The sequence below is a fragment of the Dipodomys spectabilis genome, unplaced genomic scaffold (genome assembly GCF_019054845.1).
Source record: "Dipodomys spectabilis isolate Male_0828 unplaced genomic scaffold, ASM1905484v1 ptg000071l, whole genome shotgun sequence".
Lineage (NCBI taxonomy): Eukaryota > Metazoa > Chordata > Mammalia > Rodentia > Heteromyidae > Dipodomys > Dipodomys spectabilis.
The window spans coordinates 6,580,443-6,598,775 of NW_024870748.1; the positions used below are offsets into that span (position 1 = coordinate 6,580,443).

An 18,333-nucleotide genomic window follows, 5' to 3' on the forward strand; every position below is an offset into this window, starting at 1 on the left:
AAAGCTGAGTGTGGTTGTACATATCTACAATCCACGTTACTCAGGTGGTAGAAGAACCATGGTTAGAAGCCAGCCCAAACAAAGTCAGCATAAACTGAAAAACAAACTAACAGCAAAAAGGGCTAACACTTGCCTAACAGCTTGAGAGAGAGAGACAGGCAGGCAGGCAGGCAGACAGGCAGGCAGGCAGGCAGGCAGGCAGGCAGGCAGGCAGGCAGGCAGGCAGGCAGGCAGGCAGGCAGGCAGGCAGGCAGACAGGCAGGCAGGCAGGCAGGCAGGCAGGCAGGCAGGCAGACAGGCAGGCAGGCAGGCAGGCAGACAGGCAGGCAGGCAGGCAGGCAGGCAGACAGGCAAGCAGGCAGACAGACAGACAGGCAGGCAGGCAGGCAGGCAGGCAGGCAGGCAGGCAGGCAGACAGACAGACAGACGGACACAGACAGACACACAGACAGAAAAATCAAATGAGGTACATGTTAAATCATTTTGTAAATTATAAAATTATCTGCACAAATATTTGGTTTATATAGTTCTAACATTTCAACTCATTATCCTTTGATGTCATACTAATAAGGCAATAAAAGTAACAGAAAATAATATTCTAAACCGAAAACAAACCTTAATAAAAAGATACCTATTTATATCATGAATTAGCAATTCCAATATTAATTTAATTGCCATTATTTTGCATTTTAATCTATAATGTGCTTGTTTCCTCTGCTATATCACTGACTTCACCTTCTTTGAAACTGATCTGAATGTTAAATTGTGGTATTTCACTCTTCTACAAATTCCCACTTATTTATTTGATCACATTTCCCTAGGGAGATTCTGACTAACTAATTACGTTCCCTTTAAACATTTTGTTCACATATGTGTCTATATACCTGTAAGTCTATGCATTGTTTTTCTGAAACAAAGCTTCATTTTGCAGTGTAAGCTGTCCTCAAACACATGATCCTCCTGCCTCAGTCTCACAAGGTCTGCAGTTACTGCATATACATATGTGCATACACATATGCATATGCATATATTTATATAAGTATTCCCATATACATATATACCAATGTTTATATTTTGTGACATTAGAGTTTGAATTCAGGGTCTTAAGCTTACTTGGCTGACATATTGGTGAGCCATATATTTAAAATGTGTGCATGCATGTATATGAGTGCCTGCCATTCCAGGGGCTTGAACGTAAAGCCTAGGTATTATCCCTGAGCTTTCTTTGCTCAAGGCTTGTTCTCTACCACTTGAGCGAGCCCCACATCTGGTTTTTTGGGCACTTATTAAAGGTAAAAGTCTCACAAACTTTCTTGCCCGGGCTGGCTTTGAACTATTATCCTCCCACTTCCTGTACCTGCATATGCCTTAGTGATAATTGGTCTACTTTAAGGATTCTTATCCTTATTAGCATCATAATTGTGTACCACTGCATATAGCTCCCTCTGTGGAGACAAAGTCTCAAAGACTTTTCTGCCAGGGCTATCCTAACATCTCTATCCTCCCCATCTCAGCTTCCCATGTATCTTGGGATGAGAGGCACACAGCACTGTTCCCAGCTATAGCTAGCTTCAAACTACTATCCTGCCATTCTCAGCCTCTCAAGTAGTTAGGATTGCAGGTATAAGCCATAAAGCAAAGACTTTTTTTTTTGCTCTGATTCAAATTAAAATGTTCCCACACTGGACAAGCATTATACACATTCTAGAGATCCACTCTAGTTCCAAACAGTAATATATATGGACCATCTCTAGATACATTTCAGTAGTTTTACTAATCAAAACAGTCAAGAGTTTCACTTGTTAAACACAACCTCTGATCAAGTAAATTACAATTGTGGAACTATATTTATAATTTTGCTTACATTTGTGATTCTTATACATCTGGTCACCCCTCTGTGTTCATTAGGAAGCCAGTTTCAATACACATAAATAACCTTGTGCACTTAATTTCTCAATATGGTAGATATAGTATGACAAACACTGAATTTTACTTGGAAAAATGAGTAGCTCCCACCCACCTATATAAAAAAGAATCTGAATTTCAAAATTTTTTAAATTCTGTAACTCATGATCACATTTTCATGTTTAACATTTAAAGAATTACTCTACTAATAATCAACATGGCTTTCATCAAAGTGTTAACCATAAACACAAAAATACTACATCTTAATCCTAATAAGAAAAATGATTTTTTAAAAAACTCTTACCATGTATCATTAATCACTTCTATTAAAATACAAACTTATTGTTCTTTCTATATGTTCTGACCATCCAAATGCTAACTTAATTAAAAATATCATGACTAAACGTTCAACATCTCTGACCATAAAGAAAATGTAAATCAATTAACACTGAAATCCCATCTAACTCTGCAAATACGGCCATTACCAAAAACAGACAATAAATGCTAGTGAAGAGGGGGAAGGAAAAGGAATTCAAATAGATTGTTGGTGGAAATGTAAATTAGTGCAACCTTTATGGATATCAGTATGTAGAATCTTCACAAAACTAAAGTTACTATTCCTATTTACCCAGAAGATTTCATGACAGGATACAACAAAGGAAACTGCACACCCATGTTTACTGCAGCATTATTCACAATAGCCAAGCTATACAAACAGTCCAGGTGTACTATAGTCAATGGAGATGACAGAGAGATAGATAGACACACAGACAGAGATGGATGGATGGATAGATAGATAGACAGACGACAGAGATATAAAGATAGGTAGATACGTATAGATGGATCATATACGTGTGTATTTTGAGTGTATTCACATACACACATATATACAATGAAACTTTAGCCACCAGGAAGACTGACATTAAGTCATTTGCTGGAAAATGTATTGATCTGGGAAATATTATACTGTGAGGTCAGGTTAAGAAGGAAAAAGAATCACAGGTTTTCTTTTGTATGTAAATGATTATAGACACACAAAATACAACCTCCCATATCAACATACAAAGGGGAACACGAACACACACACACACACACACACACACACACACCCAAACTAACAAGTAGGAGGAAAACTAAATGGTATAAACCACTTGAACAAGCAACAGACAATTTAACAAAAATGAGTATCAGGAAGCTGAAACATATTTTGAATGTGTGGTAATGGAAGTAGGAAGATGGAAAAGTGAACAGTAGACAACTGCAGTCATTATAATCAGTGTACATATGTTCATAAGGAAATGGTGCTGGAGGGGAAGGGGAGAGAGAATGATGCAAGGTCTGATACTGGTCATGACATAAAGAAAATGGACATATTAAATTGTAAGGTCCTTGTACAAACATTTTTAGATATAAAATAAATTTTACAAAATATGTTATCACAGTTAATAGCTTAACTATTGGATAATTCTCCAATAATCCCTTTTAGTAATGGTCCTGTTGATAGATTTAGTCGTTTAATACTTTAAACCTCTGCTCTGGTTTTAAAAATGTTGTTGTTATTTATACTCACACCCTTTTGCATTACTAAAAGAGAACAGTCTTGCTTACTAAATGGTAGTATGTTAAAAAAAAAAAAGTTACATCATACTAATCTAAACAAAACACTTACCTTATAACCTATAGTCTTCCGATAATAAAGTATTTCCTTTTCCAGGAGTTCAAATAAACGTGGTGGAAAAAACTGAAAATCCTGAACATTTGGCTGTTTGGGAGGCCGTGGAGCCTGTGAAGAGAAAGCATATTACATACATATTTTCTTGACAAATACCAAGTAACATTCTTGTCTCCTGTTACTACATGGAAAATAAATATAGACCATTGATATGGCTAGCTATGGCCAGAAGCTTTCTGTATGGCTGTATTTGAGAAACTACAACTTGACATTGAGACAATGTGAATCACAATGTGACAAGAAAATTCTACTATAAGACATAAGACGTGGGGAGGGAAGGGATGTTAGGGGGAAAACAAAGGAGAAGGTAACAATGCTTGATAAGAAATGTACTCATTACCTTACTCAGTAACCCCTCTGTATAGTATCTTTACAATAAAAATATAGATACTAAAAAAAAAATGAGGACAATTTGGAGAAGACCTTAGATTTAAAACTCTAAGTCTTGTTTTTTGTTGTTGTTGCTATTGTCCAAATGTGTAAAAGTGGAACTGGCAACACCCACAAGGAGTTTATTGTAAAGATTAAAATGCAGTACTTTTTCAAAAAAAAAAAAAAGACATAAGGGACCTCGCACTGTTTTACCTTTGGAATCTTTGGCTCGCTGACACGCAAAGCCTCTCTAAAGTAGGCATCCACTGCGTAGTTTGCTTTGCGTTCTCGTTTAGGAGGCTCAATCCACTCCACCAAACCAGGCTATGCAGAATAAGCCAGAACAAAACATTTAGTGACTCCTCCTAACACTTTATTACCATCAAGTATATGAAGACCACAGCAACATGGGAAAATTAGCCTTTAGAAAGCATTAAAAATTGCTTTATAAATCACATTTATACCTACAAATTCCATAACCTTGTACTACACACTACTGCAAAGATGGTCTTCTATTTATTTTTTCAAAGTAGTTTTTCCTTATGAATTGAGAAATGGCTAACCAATATATTTAAATATGTTAACTTATAGAATTAGTAACTAACATACAAGTTAGGGAAGTCAGTGGAATCAGAAAGACCTAGATTGAAATTCAAATTCTGCCACTGCACTGGTTTTTTAACTTTGAGAAAATTACCTTCTCTATGATGTGAGAGTAATAATACTTACCTTGAAAATGAAATATGACCATATATAAGCTGGATGTGTAGCTCTTTGTTAAGAGTATATGCTTAATGTGTGTGAGGCTCTAGATTCTATCCCCAGCATCAAAAATAAAATAAAATAAAATAAAATACATGAAAACATTAGATAAAATAGCTAAGGATTAAATATAAGGTATTATTAAACTTGCAAAGAAGTGTGGGCAATAATTTAGTAGTATTATCAAATTTTATCACATTATCAGATCAAAAAAACTATTTTAGTCAACAGAAAACAGTTGTAAAGTCTGAGAAATGGTTTTCTTATTCTAGGTTTTTCTTGACTTCAGTGCATAGCATAGTGACTTTACATAAAATAGACCATTACTTCCCTAAAAGAGGCCATTAATCTATAATTAATGGTCCTACTCTATTTGATCTTATCTAAGAGTTTAACTTTGACATCATATGTAGACAGTGGATGATAAATTAAGATGACCAAGATGGTTAGAGATCTACCAATTGTCACAGTGTCAGAGTAAAGATTAAAGTCAGGCATGTTATTGGCATCCACATAAGTGAAAGTCTGTGCCACAGGAAAGAATACAATTCTTTGTTGATCTGTAAGATTAAATTCCATATGGAAAGTTGTAAGGAAACAGACTGCTACTCAATACAATTGAACATGGCTAAAGTGTAGCTCAGAGGTAGAGCATTTGACTAGCAAATATAAGGTCCTGGATTCAAATGCTAGCATCACAAAAATGTTTATACTTAACAATTATGCACCAAGAAGTTATCTACAGTGTAATCTGCAAATCAATATGTCAGGAACAAAAGATGAATAAGATAATTTCGTTCATAAAGGAGCTTACACTTCAAATAATAATTTTCCTTCAAGACAAATAATGTAACACAGTGAAAACAGCTATCATGAAAAGAGTAAGATTCCCAACACCAGCTCATTCAGAGACTATATATCTACCATAGGGGTAAGTGCTAAGTTTTGAACTCAGAGCTTCACATAGTTGCTACACAGGCTATCTACCACTGAACAATGTCTCCAGTCCTTTTTGTAGTGTTTTGTCAGTCGTAGGGCTTGAACTTAGGGTCTGAGTGCTATCTCTGGGCTCTTTTGCTCTTTACTCTACCACTTTAAGCCACAGCTTCAGTTTCCTGATGATTAACTGGAGATGGACTTTCCTGCCTGGACTGGCTATAAACCAAAATCCTCAGATCTGGGCTGGGAAGGTGGCTCAGTGGTAGAGCGCTTGCCTTGCATGCTCGAGGCCCTGGGTTCGATTCCTCAGCACCACATAAGAAAAAAGAAAAAAGCCGGAAGTGGCGCTGTGGCTCAAGTGGTAGAGCGCTAGCCTTGAGCTGAAGAGCTGAGGGACAGCGCCCAGGCCCAGAGATCAGGCCCCACAACCGGACCCAAAAAAATAATAATAATAAATAAACAAAATCCTCAGATCTGAGCCTCCTGAGAAGCTAGGATTACAGGCATGAGCCACCAGTGCCTGACATCTTTATAATTTTTATGATAGGCCCTCCTTCCTGTCTGGATGTATACCTGGTTTGCAATCCACCTATTTTAGGACTCCTGTTGTAACTGGGATAATAGGCAAGTGTTACCATACACCTCTCCTAGTTGCCAAAGGTGGCCTGGTATCAAGATACTTAAACTATCAGCCTCCTAAGGAGATAGGATTACAGGCTTGATCCATCAGCACCTGGGCTTGTAAGTGGGTTTTCTAAATTATAAGGAAGGAAGGAAGTAGGGCGCCTGTGTCTTGCACCTGTAATCATAGCTACTCAGGAGGCTGAGATCTGAGGATCATGGTTCAAAGCCAGCCGGGGAGGAAAGTCCATGAGACTCATATCTCCAATAACCCACTCACAAAACCAAAAGTGGCACTGTGTATCAAGTGGTAGAACTAGCCTTGAGGTATAATGCTGAGGTACAGCAGCCAGGCCCAGAGTTCAAGCCCCACAACCAACAAAAAATAAATAAAAAACATACAGAAGTAAGCATTTGAGTAAATAACTTTTAATGTCTCTTCTAACTCAAGGGAGGGCTTTGACATATGCATATTGCCATGCATGTTTAAGTAAGATGAAAAATTGTCACAGCTGTGAGGTCACTAACAGAGCAGTTCCAGAATGTGCATGCTCATGTGTTTGAAAAGGAGGAAAGAAGGGAGAAAGGAAAATAGTAGAGACACAGAAGAAAATTATTTGCTTTTTTATCTCCAGTAGATTAATGTAAGCTGATAGTAATGGAAAATTTTTTAAACTTATGTCTTCATCTTTCTCAACTGGAGTGAAAAAAGGTAATACTTTTAACACTATGAAATGTACTTTGTCATGTAGTCTGTATCTGTGTGAGGACCTATGTATTCAAATTTAAAATAGGTGTTAAGAAACAATTCCTGCGTTAAATTAGCTTGTTTTAGACAAGAGCATATTAATAGTAATCTATCAAGTTAATTCACTGAGGATTCATGTCAGCCATAGTGATGCAATTTACCAGATATGATAGTAAAATACTGCAACTGACTCAACAAATTATAAATGAAAATCTACTTCAATATTTAATGACCAGGATTTATAAATAACATTCTTTCAGATTTTTAATTCTCTTCAAAGATAATTGGAACCTGACTTAAGAACTTGAAGTAAAAAATATAAATGGATGGAAATAAAATGTTAACAGTTCAAAAATTTTGATTTTAGACATTTATTACTGTTGAACATTCAATTATAAAATCATTTAATTATAAAAATTATTATTAAAACTTCTGTATCTATACATATTAATTTGCAAAACTCAGAAGCATAATATGTATATCATATATACATAAGCACGTAGTAATCTTTCTCTGAAAATGCAGATGGGGCAGCTAGGGAATGTAATTGAGTGGTAGAGCATATGATTAGCATGTGGGAGATTCTGGGTTCAATCCTATAAAAATGTGGATAACAAATTGTAATAATATCCAGACTATTAATATTTTTGTACTTTATAAAACACTCCTACTACCAGCAGTAATCCCAAAGGAATAATTGTAATATTAATAAAATTCATATCATATAATTAGATCTAAAAAGCATTTACAAAGGCAATTTCCAACTTGCCAGACAGGCCATCACCTTTATCTCTGAAGGATAAAACATAAGCAGTCTGAGTTAAGATTAGAGATAAAACAACCAGAAAAGCATCAACCAAGAAACAAAAAAAAAAAAAACAAAAGCAAATGATAGCAACAAAGTATTCAGAGTATGTACATCACAAAATAACATAGTTCACCTTTCATATTTTAGTAGTAGTAAAGTATAAGTATTAGCTTTTTAATTAAAAAAAATCACTTCTGCCAGTTCAATCATAACGGATTTGTACAATAAACTGAACCTAACAAACAATAGAATTGGATTGTAATTCAAAAAAATAAACATCCATGAGAGTCCATACTGATATATATAATTGATGTGTAAATAAATGAGGAAGAAAGGGCAATGTTTTCTGACAGAAAAATTCCAACTACCAAATATAAATATAATGATGGAAATACAAACTTATACTGGCAAACGGTACTCTAATAGCAGATGTTAAGATTGCTATGTAAAACTCTGAGAACATTTGTATCCCAAGATATTCATCAATTACAAAGGAGGAAGATTTCACAGAAGAGAATGTCAGCAGATACTACTTCCGCTGAGTAATAAAGGCTATTATCACGAATATGGTACACTGTCCTCATAATATACCCTGATTATATGCCCTGAGGACATAAAATCTTTCTGTTCACTTCTTGCTAAAAAGGCATAATCTCAAATTGTGATAAAATTTCAGACAAACCCAAAATGAGAAAGACAAACTACAAGTAAATGATAAATACTCTTCCAAAGTGTTGACATGATACACAATGAGCAAAAATGGAGGAACCAGCCAGACACTGGTTGCTTACGCCTGTAATCCTAGCTACTCAGGAGACTGAGATCTGAAGATTGTGGTTCAAAGCCAACCCAGGCTGAAAAGGCCGTTAAGACTCCTATCTCCAATTAACCACCAGAAAACAAGAAGTGATAGAGTGCTAGCCTTGAACAAAAAAGAGCTCAGGGATAGCACTCAGACACCAAGTTCAAGCCCCACTACAGAACCTCCTTCCTCTCTCCCCCCAAAAATGGAGGAACTGTCACAAACTAAAACAGACTGAAAATACATAGCAACACAAATGCAATATAGGCCAATAAAATGAGAAGCAAGCCATGGGGTTAAAATACTTGTCAAAAAAACTGCATCTAGACCAAGCACTGGCGGCTATGCCTGTAATTCTAAGTACTCAGGAGGCTGAAATCTGAGGCTCTCCTTTCAAAGCAAGTCCAGGAAAGAAAGTCTATGAGACTCTTACCTCCAATTAAGCGCCAAAAGAGCTGGAACTGGTGCTGTGGCTCATGTGATACACTGCTAGCCTTGAGTATAAAAGCTCAGGAAGAGTGCCCAGGCCATGAGTTCAAGCCCAATGACCAGCACATATGACGATTATCCAAAATACATAAAGAACTATTCAACATTAAGAAAAGAAACAATTAAAAATGAAAAAGACTAAAAAAGAAGATATGCAAAAAGTATCAAAGTTGTATAAAAATATATTCAGAGATGGGTGTCAGTTGCTAATGTCTGTAATGCTAGCTACTCAGGAGGCTGAGATATGAGAATAAGGTTGGAAGCCAGCTCTGCCAGGAAAATTCATGAGACTCTTATCTCTAATTAACCACCAAAAAGCGGGAAGTAGAGCTCTGGTTCGAGTCCTGAAACACTCGTCTTGAGCAAAGCACAGGAACAGTGCCCAAACCCCAGGTTCAAGTCTCAATGTGTCAACAAGAAATAGCAAATTAAAACAATGAGAAACCGCTACATATCTATTACAATTGTGAAAAACCAAAACACTGATAACACCACATGTAGGCCAATATATGGAACAACAGGAACTCTTAGTCCTCGCTAGTGGAATAAAAAATGGTAGGACAACTTTAAAAGAGAATTTGGCAGTTTATAACAAAATCAAATCTCCTCTTACTATAAGCTCCAACAAGCGTGTTCCTTACTATTTGGAAGGAATTGCAAAGGTGTGTCCATGAAACAAAACCCTACACAGATATTTAAAGCAGCTTTATTCACAGCTGCCAAAACTTAAAGCAACCAAGATGTCCTTCAGTAAGTCGTACACCACGGAAAACTCTTCAGAGCTAAAATGAAAATCCATGGGGGAAACCTAAATGCATACTACTAACTAAAAGAAGCCAAACTGAAACTATATGCCATTGTGGAAAAGACAAATCTAAAGAGACAGTAAAAACAGGGCTTGGGAAGTTGGCTCAGTAGTAGAGTGCTTGCCTTGCATGCATGAGGCCCTGGGTTCGATTCCTAGCACCACATAAGCAGAAAAAGCCGGAAGTGGCGCTGTGGCTCCAGGGGTAGAGCGCTAGCCTTGAGCTGAAGAGCTGAAGGACAGTGCCCAGACCCAGAGTTCAGGCCCCATGACCGGGGAAAAAAAAAAAACAAAAAAACATTAGAAGGTGCCAAGAAGTTGACAGGGAAAGGGGATGATTGAGTAAAACACACAGGATTATTTTGGAGCAGACAAGGTTCCTAGGATAGCCGGGTACCAGTGGTTCATGTCTGTAATCCTATCTACTCAGGAGGCTGAGATCTGAGGATTGAAGTTCAAAGCCAGCCCAGGTAGGAAAGTCCATGAGACTCTTATCTTCAATTTACCACCAGAAAACCGGAAGTGGCGCTGTGGCTCAAGTGGTAGAGCACTAGCCTTTAGTACAAAGAGCTGAGGGACAGCACCCACCCCAGAGTTCAGCCCCATGACCCCCCCCAAAAAAAAGATTTCTAGGGTATTAAAAGCACTCTGAGATATTATAATAGCAGATATGTTAGGTATTTGTTAAAACCCATGGAAATCACCACAACAAAAAGAAACCTGGATGTAAATGATGTACTTCAAATGCTAATGATGCAATGCTGTAGGCTCACGCTGGTAACACAGACACATTTAGGTACAGGATGTTGCCAGTGGAGGAAGCCTCATGTATTGGAAGGACATGGGGTATGTGGAACCTGTGAACTTTCCACTCTATTTTGCAGGAAACCTAAAATTGCTATTAAAAATAAAATATATTTTTTAAAGTGTTGAATCCTAGACTGGATCCCATGGGATAGAAAAAGACAGAAGAAAATTAATGTTAATTTTCTAGGTTCAATAATTAAACTAAAAAAATAATTAAACTAATACATACATTGTTAATATTAGAGGAAGATATGAGAATGATTACATGGAACTTCTACTATTAGGGGCAACAATTCTGTAACTCAAAAGAAAAGGTGTTGGCTAGGAATGTGGTATAGTGGTAGAATGCTTGCCTACCATGCAAGAAACCCTGGGTTCCATTAATTGCTTAGTACAATATAAATGGAAAAAGCTGGAAGAGGCACTGTGGCTCAAGTGGTAGAGTGCTAGCCTTGAGCAAAAGCTTGGGGACAATGCCCAAACCCTGAGTTCAAGCTCCAGGACTGGCAAGGGAAAAAAAAGGTGTTGGTTTTTTAAGAAGATCACATGAAATTAAGTCCTTCTGCTATCTAACTAAAAACAATGCTACTAATAATTTGATTCTTCATATAAATGCTGGGCATTATTCTAATTACTTTAATTCTTTTCTTCATCATCAGATTCACTCTGATATAACTAGTATGGATCTCCATTTGACTGGTGAGAATCAAGTCATGTAACTAGTGAAACAGCTCCTATTCAAGCTTGAGTTCAGGCTCAAATTCAACCCCAATAACTAAAGTAGTAACACAAGTTGTGCATCTCCAGCCTGAAAAGTTGAAATTCAAAATGTCCCCAAAGCTCAAAAAGCACACTTTTCCTATAGTGGATATTCAACCTATAATGGCCACGGTGATGATGGTGATGGTGATGATGATGATTATACTAAACCAAAAATTCAAAATATATTAAAGATAGACCATTCATGAGATCTTTTGCCCTATGTGAAATGTCATTCAATAGCAGAATACTATAGTAGATATATGCCAATTATTTTTAATTATTAGATAGAGAAGAAATTGTGAGAGTCCAATGGTAGAAAGCAACAAGTTACCTTCTGTTTCTCTCTATAATCTTCTCCTTCAAACTTGTACAAACTTTGTTCAATATCCATTCTAAAATTTCTTAGGGATGACTCGCCCATCTTCTGTAGGCGTTCATTCATCTCTGCAGTCTAAAGGTAGATAAATTGAAATGCACAAATTATCATAACATTACTTGTAAAAACAATTTTTTGTGCCAGGCCTAGGGGCTTGAACTCAGGGCCTGGGCACTATCCCTGAGCTTTTGTGCTAGCACTCTATTACTTAAGCCACAGTGCAATTTCTAGCTTTTTGGTGGATAACTGCAGATAATAGTTTCACAGAATTTCCTGCCTGGGCTGGCTTTGAATGGCAATCCTCAAATCTCACCTCCTCAGTAGCTAGGATTACAGACACAAGCAACCGGCACCTAGTAAAAATGTGGACTTTTCTACCTTCATAAAAACTTAATTTTGACATAATTTAACAATGTACAAAATGAAAGTACAATGCTGCCATCAAAAATAAATATAAATTTTCACTTTTCCTGGGTTGTGCTTGTGGCTCAGTGAGAGAGCACTTACCTAGCATAGATGAGGCCCTTAGTTTGACCCCAATATCACAAAAACAAATATTTTAAATATTCCAATGGTGCTTTCCAAGTTTATTCATATAAGCATATAAGCTTTCCTTAGAAATTTTTACCACTGGGCTGAGAAGGTGGCTCAGTGGTAGAGTGCTTGCCTTGCATGCCTAAGGCCCTGGGTTCGATTCCTCAGCACCACATAAGCAAAAAGAAAAAAAAAAGTCGGAAGTGGCGCTGTGGCTCAGGTGGTAGAGTACTAGCCTTGAGCTGAAGAGCTGAGGGACAGAACTCAAGCCCAGAGTTCAGGCCCCACGAACAGACCCAAAAAAAAAATTTTTACCACTGAAGATGTAGCCATATAACAATTTCTAGTATACAATTTAAATAAGCCTATGCTGCAGTAAGGACCTAGTAATGGGGCTCGAACTGAGGACCGGACCAGGGTGCTTGCCTTAGCAGTTTTGCTCAAAGCTTGTTCTCTATCATTTGAGCCACACCTCCAGTTCTAGCTTTTTGCTGGTTAATGGAAGTTAAGAGTCACACAGACTTTCCTGCCGGGCTGGCTTCAAGCCTCACTCCCCAGGTCTTTGCCTTCTGAGTAGCTAGGATTACAGGCGTGAGCCCTCAGTGTCTGGCTTTACTTTTAACTACAGAATCCTCAATAAGCACCATTTTTAACAAGCATGAGTATAATAACACGTCATTGAATCTGGTGCTCAGTCTTTCTCATCCAAAAACATCATTTAAAATCCTAACTTCCTGAAAACAGATCTCTTAAGTTCTTAGAAAACATCTGAAATATGCAGTTTGTTATAATGTAAATATTATAAGTATGGTAAAAGGTTGATTTTAAAGCAAGTCCTCATGATAACAAAATATCATTTTAACTAACCTTTTTTTCCCCTCTTTCAAGAATAGTTGTAATGTCTTCATCTGTCAGCTCACTTTCTTTAGAAGCAAAAACATGGGTGGCTCCATGACGGATTATTTGTAACATTTCCTCTTTTGCCAACTTGTTAGACTGCTGGTCAATGAGTCTTCCTAATTATAAAAATAAAAAATTACATATGTCCAATCAATTATTTTCCAAAGAAAGCATAATAATTCTAATCAGATGCTATCGCAATGCATAAAGCAGTCTTTTTTATTCTTTTTTAATGCTCTTAAATAATTGTACAAGGAGTTGCCATTTAACAAAGCAGTTTATGAATACAATATATCTTGATAAAGTAGCTATCAAGAAAAATCAGTGGGTTCCACAGTTATCCATTAAATTAGCAACCCTACAAGTTTTTTCTATCGTGTTATCTATTTTATAAATAATGACGAATTTTCTTCTTTAAAAGCAGTTAAAACTCAGAAGGATGGAAACCCTTTTTTCATGTTCAAATCCAGTTTTTCAGATGTCTGTATAGAGAATTGCCCTCCAATACATTTTTTTCAACAGCCAGGCACCAATGGTTCTCACCTGTGATTCTAGCTACTTGGGAAGTCGAGATTGTTGGGATTGCAGTTGAAGACCAGCCTAGACAGAAAAATGTTTGTCAGACACCCTTCAAGGAAGAGCTGGATGAAGTGGCATGAACATATTATACTAGCTACAGGTAGATCTCACCCAGTTGTATTCCTGTCCAGGAAATGAGACCCTTTCTCAAAAATAATGCTCAGAAAAACAAAGGAGTGGGTAACCATGTTCAACAAGAAATGTACTCAATACTTTACTCATGTAATTGTAACCCCTCTGTACAGCATCTACACAATAAAATAAAAATAAATAAATAAAATAATATTGCTCAAAAATCAGGGCTGGAAGTATGACAACAATGTCTGCTTACCAACAATGGGTCTTAAAATTCATATTTTAATACCGACAAAAAAAACCCTTTATTTCAAAACAAGACATTTATCTGCTAGGTAATACCAGATACTTCAAAAGACATGCTATTTCTGTTTACCTATAATCAAATAAGGTTCAACTGTTCCATATACTGAATATAGGAGTTTCAAGTTAGGAATAATCAAGCATTTTTGTGTATGTATCAGTTACTAGGCCTGAACTCAAGGCCTCACATTCTTGCTTGGCTTTTTTACTCAAAGCTGGCACTCTACCGCTTGAGCCGTACCTCCACTTCCAGCTTCTTATTAGTTAATTGGAGTTAAGGTCTCTTAGATTTGTCTGCTCAGGCTAGTTTGAAATCATGATCCTCAGATCTCAGCCTCCTAAGTAGTTAGGATTACAGGCATGAGCCACCAGTGCCTGAATCAAGCAATTTTAAAACCATTTCCTCTAAGTTTACAAGGGTAAGTAGTCTTCTTTAAATAAAACCACTTAATTGAAATTATACATATAATACCTTGTTGGATAACAATGGAATCAAGTCTCAACTTTATCTCGGCTCTCTCTACAATCCTCTCTTCAACAGTATTGTCCGTGATGAGTCGGAATACTCGTACTGGCTTCTTCTGACCAATACGATGTGCGCGGTCCTAATGGAAAGAGTCCTACTATAAGACATTACCCATTCTGGAAAACATTTAGAGTATAGCCTTCACATTTTGTAAAATTCTAAAAAAAAATTAGGATGATAAATGTTAAGATGATCCAAGGATCCCTAAAAGCAAAGAAACCCCCAGTTAGACTACCACTAGTTGAAAACTTACAAAAGGGCAAAAGCCAAAGCCCCTTTCAAATTAGAATAAAAGGGAAGCTAAAAAGCTTCAGCAATGAGTTACTAAGTAACTTTAAGACACTAAGTACAAACATCTCCCAAACTCCCAGGGAATTTCCTAAATAAGAAAATAAAACAATCTACAAAGATTACTATGGTAGCGAAGTCTGCCTAAGCCATCATCAAAGAGTTCTTTCTGCTAATCAAGACCATTCAAGGTTAAAAAAAAAAAAAAACAATAGGACATTAATATCCTTACTCTACAGTCCACAACTAGTCCTGTCCTTAATAATTTGCAAAGGTGACAGACAGGTGGGACCTTCAATACAAGACAAAGGAGGAGTCAAAGAGCTCTCCCCTGCCCAACAGCAAAGTTTCAACACATTAAAACAGAATGCAATACAAGTATTTAAATTTTTTAACTCAAAATAGTAAGTCCAGGTAGATAAATGGCACTTTAAAGAACTTCTAAGGAAAGCCAGGTGCCAGTGGCTCACACCTGAAATCCCAGCTACTCAGGAGCCTGAGATCTAAAGATCACAGTTCAAATCCAGCCTGGGCAGGAAAGTCTATGAGACTATCTCCAATTAACCACCAGAAAACTGGAAGTGGTGGCTGGGAAGGTGGCTCAGTGGTAGAGGGCTTGTCTAGCATACATGAGGCCCTGGGTTTGATTCCTCAGCACCACATAAGCAGAAAAAGCCTGAAGTGGTGCTGTGGATCAAGTGGTAGAGCACTAGCCCTTAGCTGAAGAGCTGAGGGACAGTGCCCAGGCCCAGAGTTCAAGCCCCATGACCAACCAGAAAAAAAGAAAAAAAGAAATTCTAAGGAAATTAAGTACTGTCATCATTAGGCTTCCTAGTTCAATTACACTGTAACTTACTGGGCCTGACTCCTACTTAGTTACAGCAAACAAGTGAAGTGGTAAGAATTAAGCCCAAGCAGTTTGGCTTTTAAATGTCCCAATAGCCTATAACTCCTAATTACCTATTATAAAAGAAGGACTTTTAAATTATGTCTTATCGGCATATGATTTTTTTCACTTTCCCAAAAGACAGTTAATTTTTTCCAATACTTCTTACAATATTCAATACATAGCAAATATGCATTGTTTTACTTCTGGAATTATATTTTTATACTAAAATCAAAGTCACATTGAGAGAATATATATCTCTAATTCAATAAATGACACCAAGATATCGAAGTTGTTACTCTGTTAGGGTTATGATACAAGAAAAACAAACTGTTTCCTGAAAAAGTTAAATATAGTTTAGTGGTTTCCTTAGGTAATGAATGGAATATATATACATATGCACACATATATAAGTATGTATCTATATATTCCTTCCTTATATTTTTACATTCCAATTGTTCTATTATGAAGGTTAAAATCTCCATTCCATTATTAAGGATTTTAACAGATTTAGTTACTAAACAGTAAAAGTGGGAGATTGATTTTTAATGTTTCATTTAGACAAATGCATATAATCCTCTTCGATCCTCAAGAATAGAGGAAAAAAAAAAAACCTGACAGTTCTGTTTCATGATAAAAGCCAAAATTGACACATAAATGCTATAATTGGAGCTGGGGATATTTGCTTACTTCTATTACTTTTGTTAACATTTAGCACAACAATTTCATTTTCCAGAATAATACAAAACCTCCTTCCAATTGTTAACCTTTACTCATAAATTACCTCTGTGATATGTAAATAACAACAGTATTCTGAGCTATGATAATTTGCCAATATCAATAAGGATTACTAACCATAGCTTGTAGATCAACCTGTGGATTCCAGTCTGAATCATACAGAATAACCACATCCGCACTTGCCAAGTTAATTCCGAGACCTCCAGCCCTGGTACTCAGCATGAAGATGAACTTGCTACTGTTAGGAACATTAAAGGCCTCTATTGCTCCCTTTTTTAATTGACAAACATAAAGAAAGAAATGAATTATATATCAAATCTTAAAAATCAAACCAAAATTTTAACATGCCGTGTATGAAATCTTTACATATTTTATAATATTCTTCTATCTTAAAAGTAACTTTCTATATTACTATATTGTATAGTTGTAGAAAATATATAAATTAAGCTCCTAAATCTTAAAACCTTATACCAATAGACAAACTTAGAAGAATCACATACTCAAATTTAACTTAATTATTAACTTATATTCTCTTAAAATAATAGTGACCATGCTAGTTGATTATAAGCTGCAATATATCTGAGAGGAGAAAATGTCAGAAATCTCAATTTTACATTGAAAGACTAAAGGTTAGCTAAGAGAACCCAGAGAGAATTGCTTAATTTTTTTTTTTTTAATTTTTTTGTCGGTCGTGGGGTTTGAACTCTGGGCCTAGGTGCTGTCCCTCAGCTCTTCAGCTCAAGGCGAGCGCTCTACCACTTGAGCTACAGTGCCACTTCCGGTTTTCTGGTGGTTTATTGGAGATAGGAGTCTCACAGTCTTTCCTGCCCGGGCTGGCTTTGAACCGCGATCCTCAGATCTCAGCCTCCTGAGTAGCTAGGATTACAGGCGTGAGCCACCAGCGCCCGGCGAGAGAATTGTTTTCATGGAAATGAGAGTCATAAATAAGGGTAGGGTAAGAAGAATTTTATCAGCATGATGAAGGTACATTTAGTAAAGAATCTTAAAAATTAATGTAGTGATAAAATCCTTTATGTAGAGTTCATATGAATTAGTTGAAAAGAAACACTAAGACTCCAACAGAAAATGGAAAGGAGGGTTTTTTTCGGTTTCCTGCATTACTGTTTTGTTTTCTTTTACTTTTGTCTCATTTGTTCGTTCATCTTCTTTGGTAGATTAAGGAGTGCACAGAAGTAGAGGGACAAAGGGTAAACAAATACAAATGCAGAAGTGGTACTCACAACACACTATGTCAAAAGTGAACTATACAACTTGTGGTGAGGATGAAAGGGAAAAACTGAAAGAGAACAAGTAAAGGCCTGACACTGTTCAAAAAGAAATGTAGTCTTTACCTGCATTATGTAACTATAACCCTTCTGTATATTATCTTTACAATAACAATTAAAATGCATAAAAGAAAAATGAGCCCCCCCCCAATGTGAACAATTCACAGAACAAATACAAAAGGACAAAAAATACAAGAATTATATTCACTCACTAGTAATAAAAATAAATGCAAACTAAAACAACAATACCAGTTTTTTAATACTAAAAATAATAATATATTATGTTGATG

The 18,333-nt window shown here is 36.5% G+C and overlaps 1 protein-coding gene across 7 annotated transcripts in view; it reads right to left on the reverse strand.

Moving 5' to 3' along the window:
- The window catches only part of Smarca1 (SWI/SNF related, matrix associated, actin dependent regulator of chromatin, subfamily a, member 1), an 88,352-nt gene that overhangs the window by 33,442 nt on the left and 36,577 nt on the right, over positions 1–18,333 (reverse strand). For 4 of the 7 annotated variants that reach the window (XM_042682430.1, XM_042682434.1, XM_042682431.1 and 1 more), the window contains exons 13-19: positions 16,875–17,027; positions 14,792–14,924; positions 13,906–13,962; positions 13,330–13,478; positions 11,884–12,003; positions 4,223–4,333; positions 3,575–3,688 (exon numbers count right to left, since the gene is read on the reverse strand). In XM_042682430.1, coding sequence (XP_042538364.1) covers positions 3,575–3,688; positions 4,223–4,333; positions 11,884–12,003; positions 13,330–13,478; positions 13,906–13,962; positions 14,792–14,924; positions 16,875–17,027 — 837 coding nt within the window. The remainder of the gene's footprint in view (positions 1–3,574; positions 3,689–4,222; positions 4,334–11,883; positions 12,004–13,329; positions 13,479–13,905; positions 13,963–14,791; positions 14,925–16,874; positions 17,028–18,333) is intronic. The other 3 variants (XM_042682433.1, XM_042682436.1, XM_042682437.1) reach the window with 2 other exon arrangements.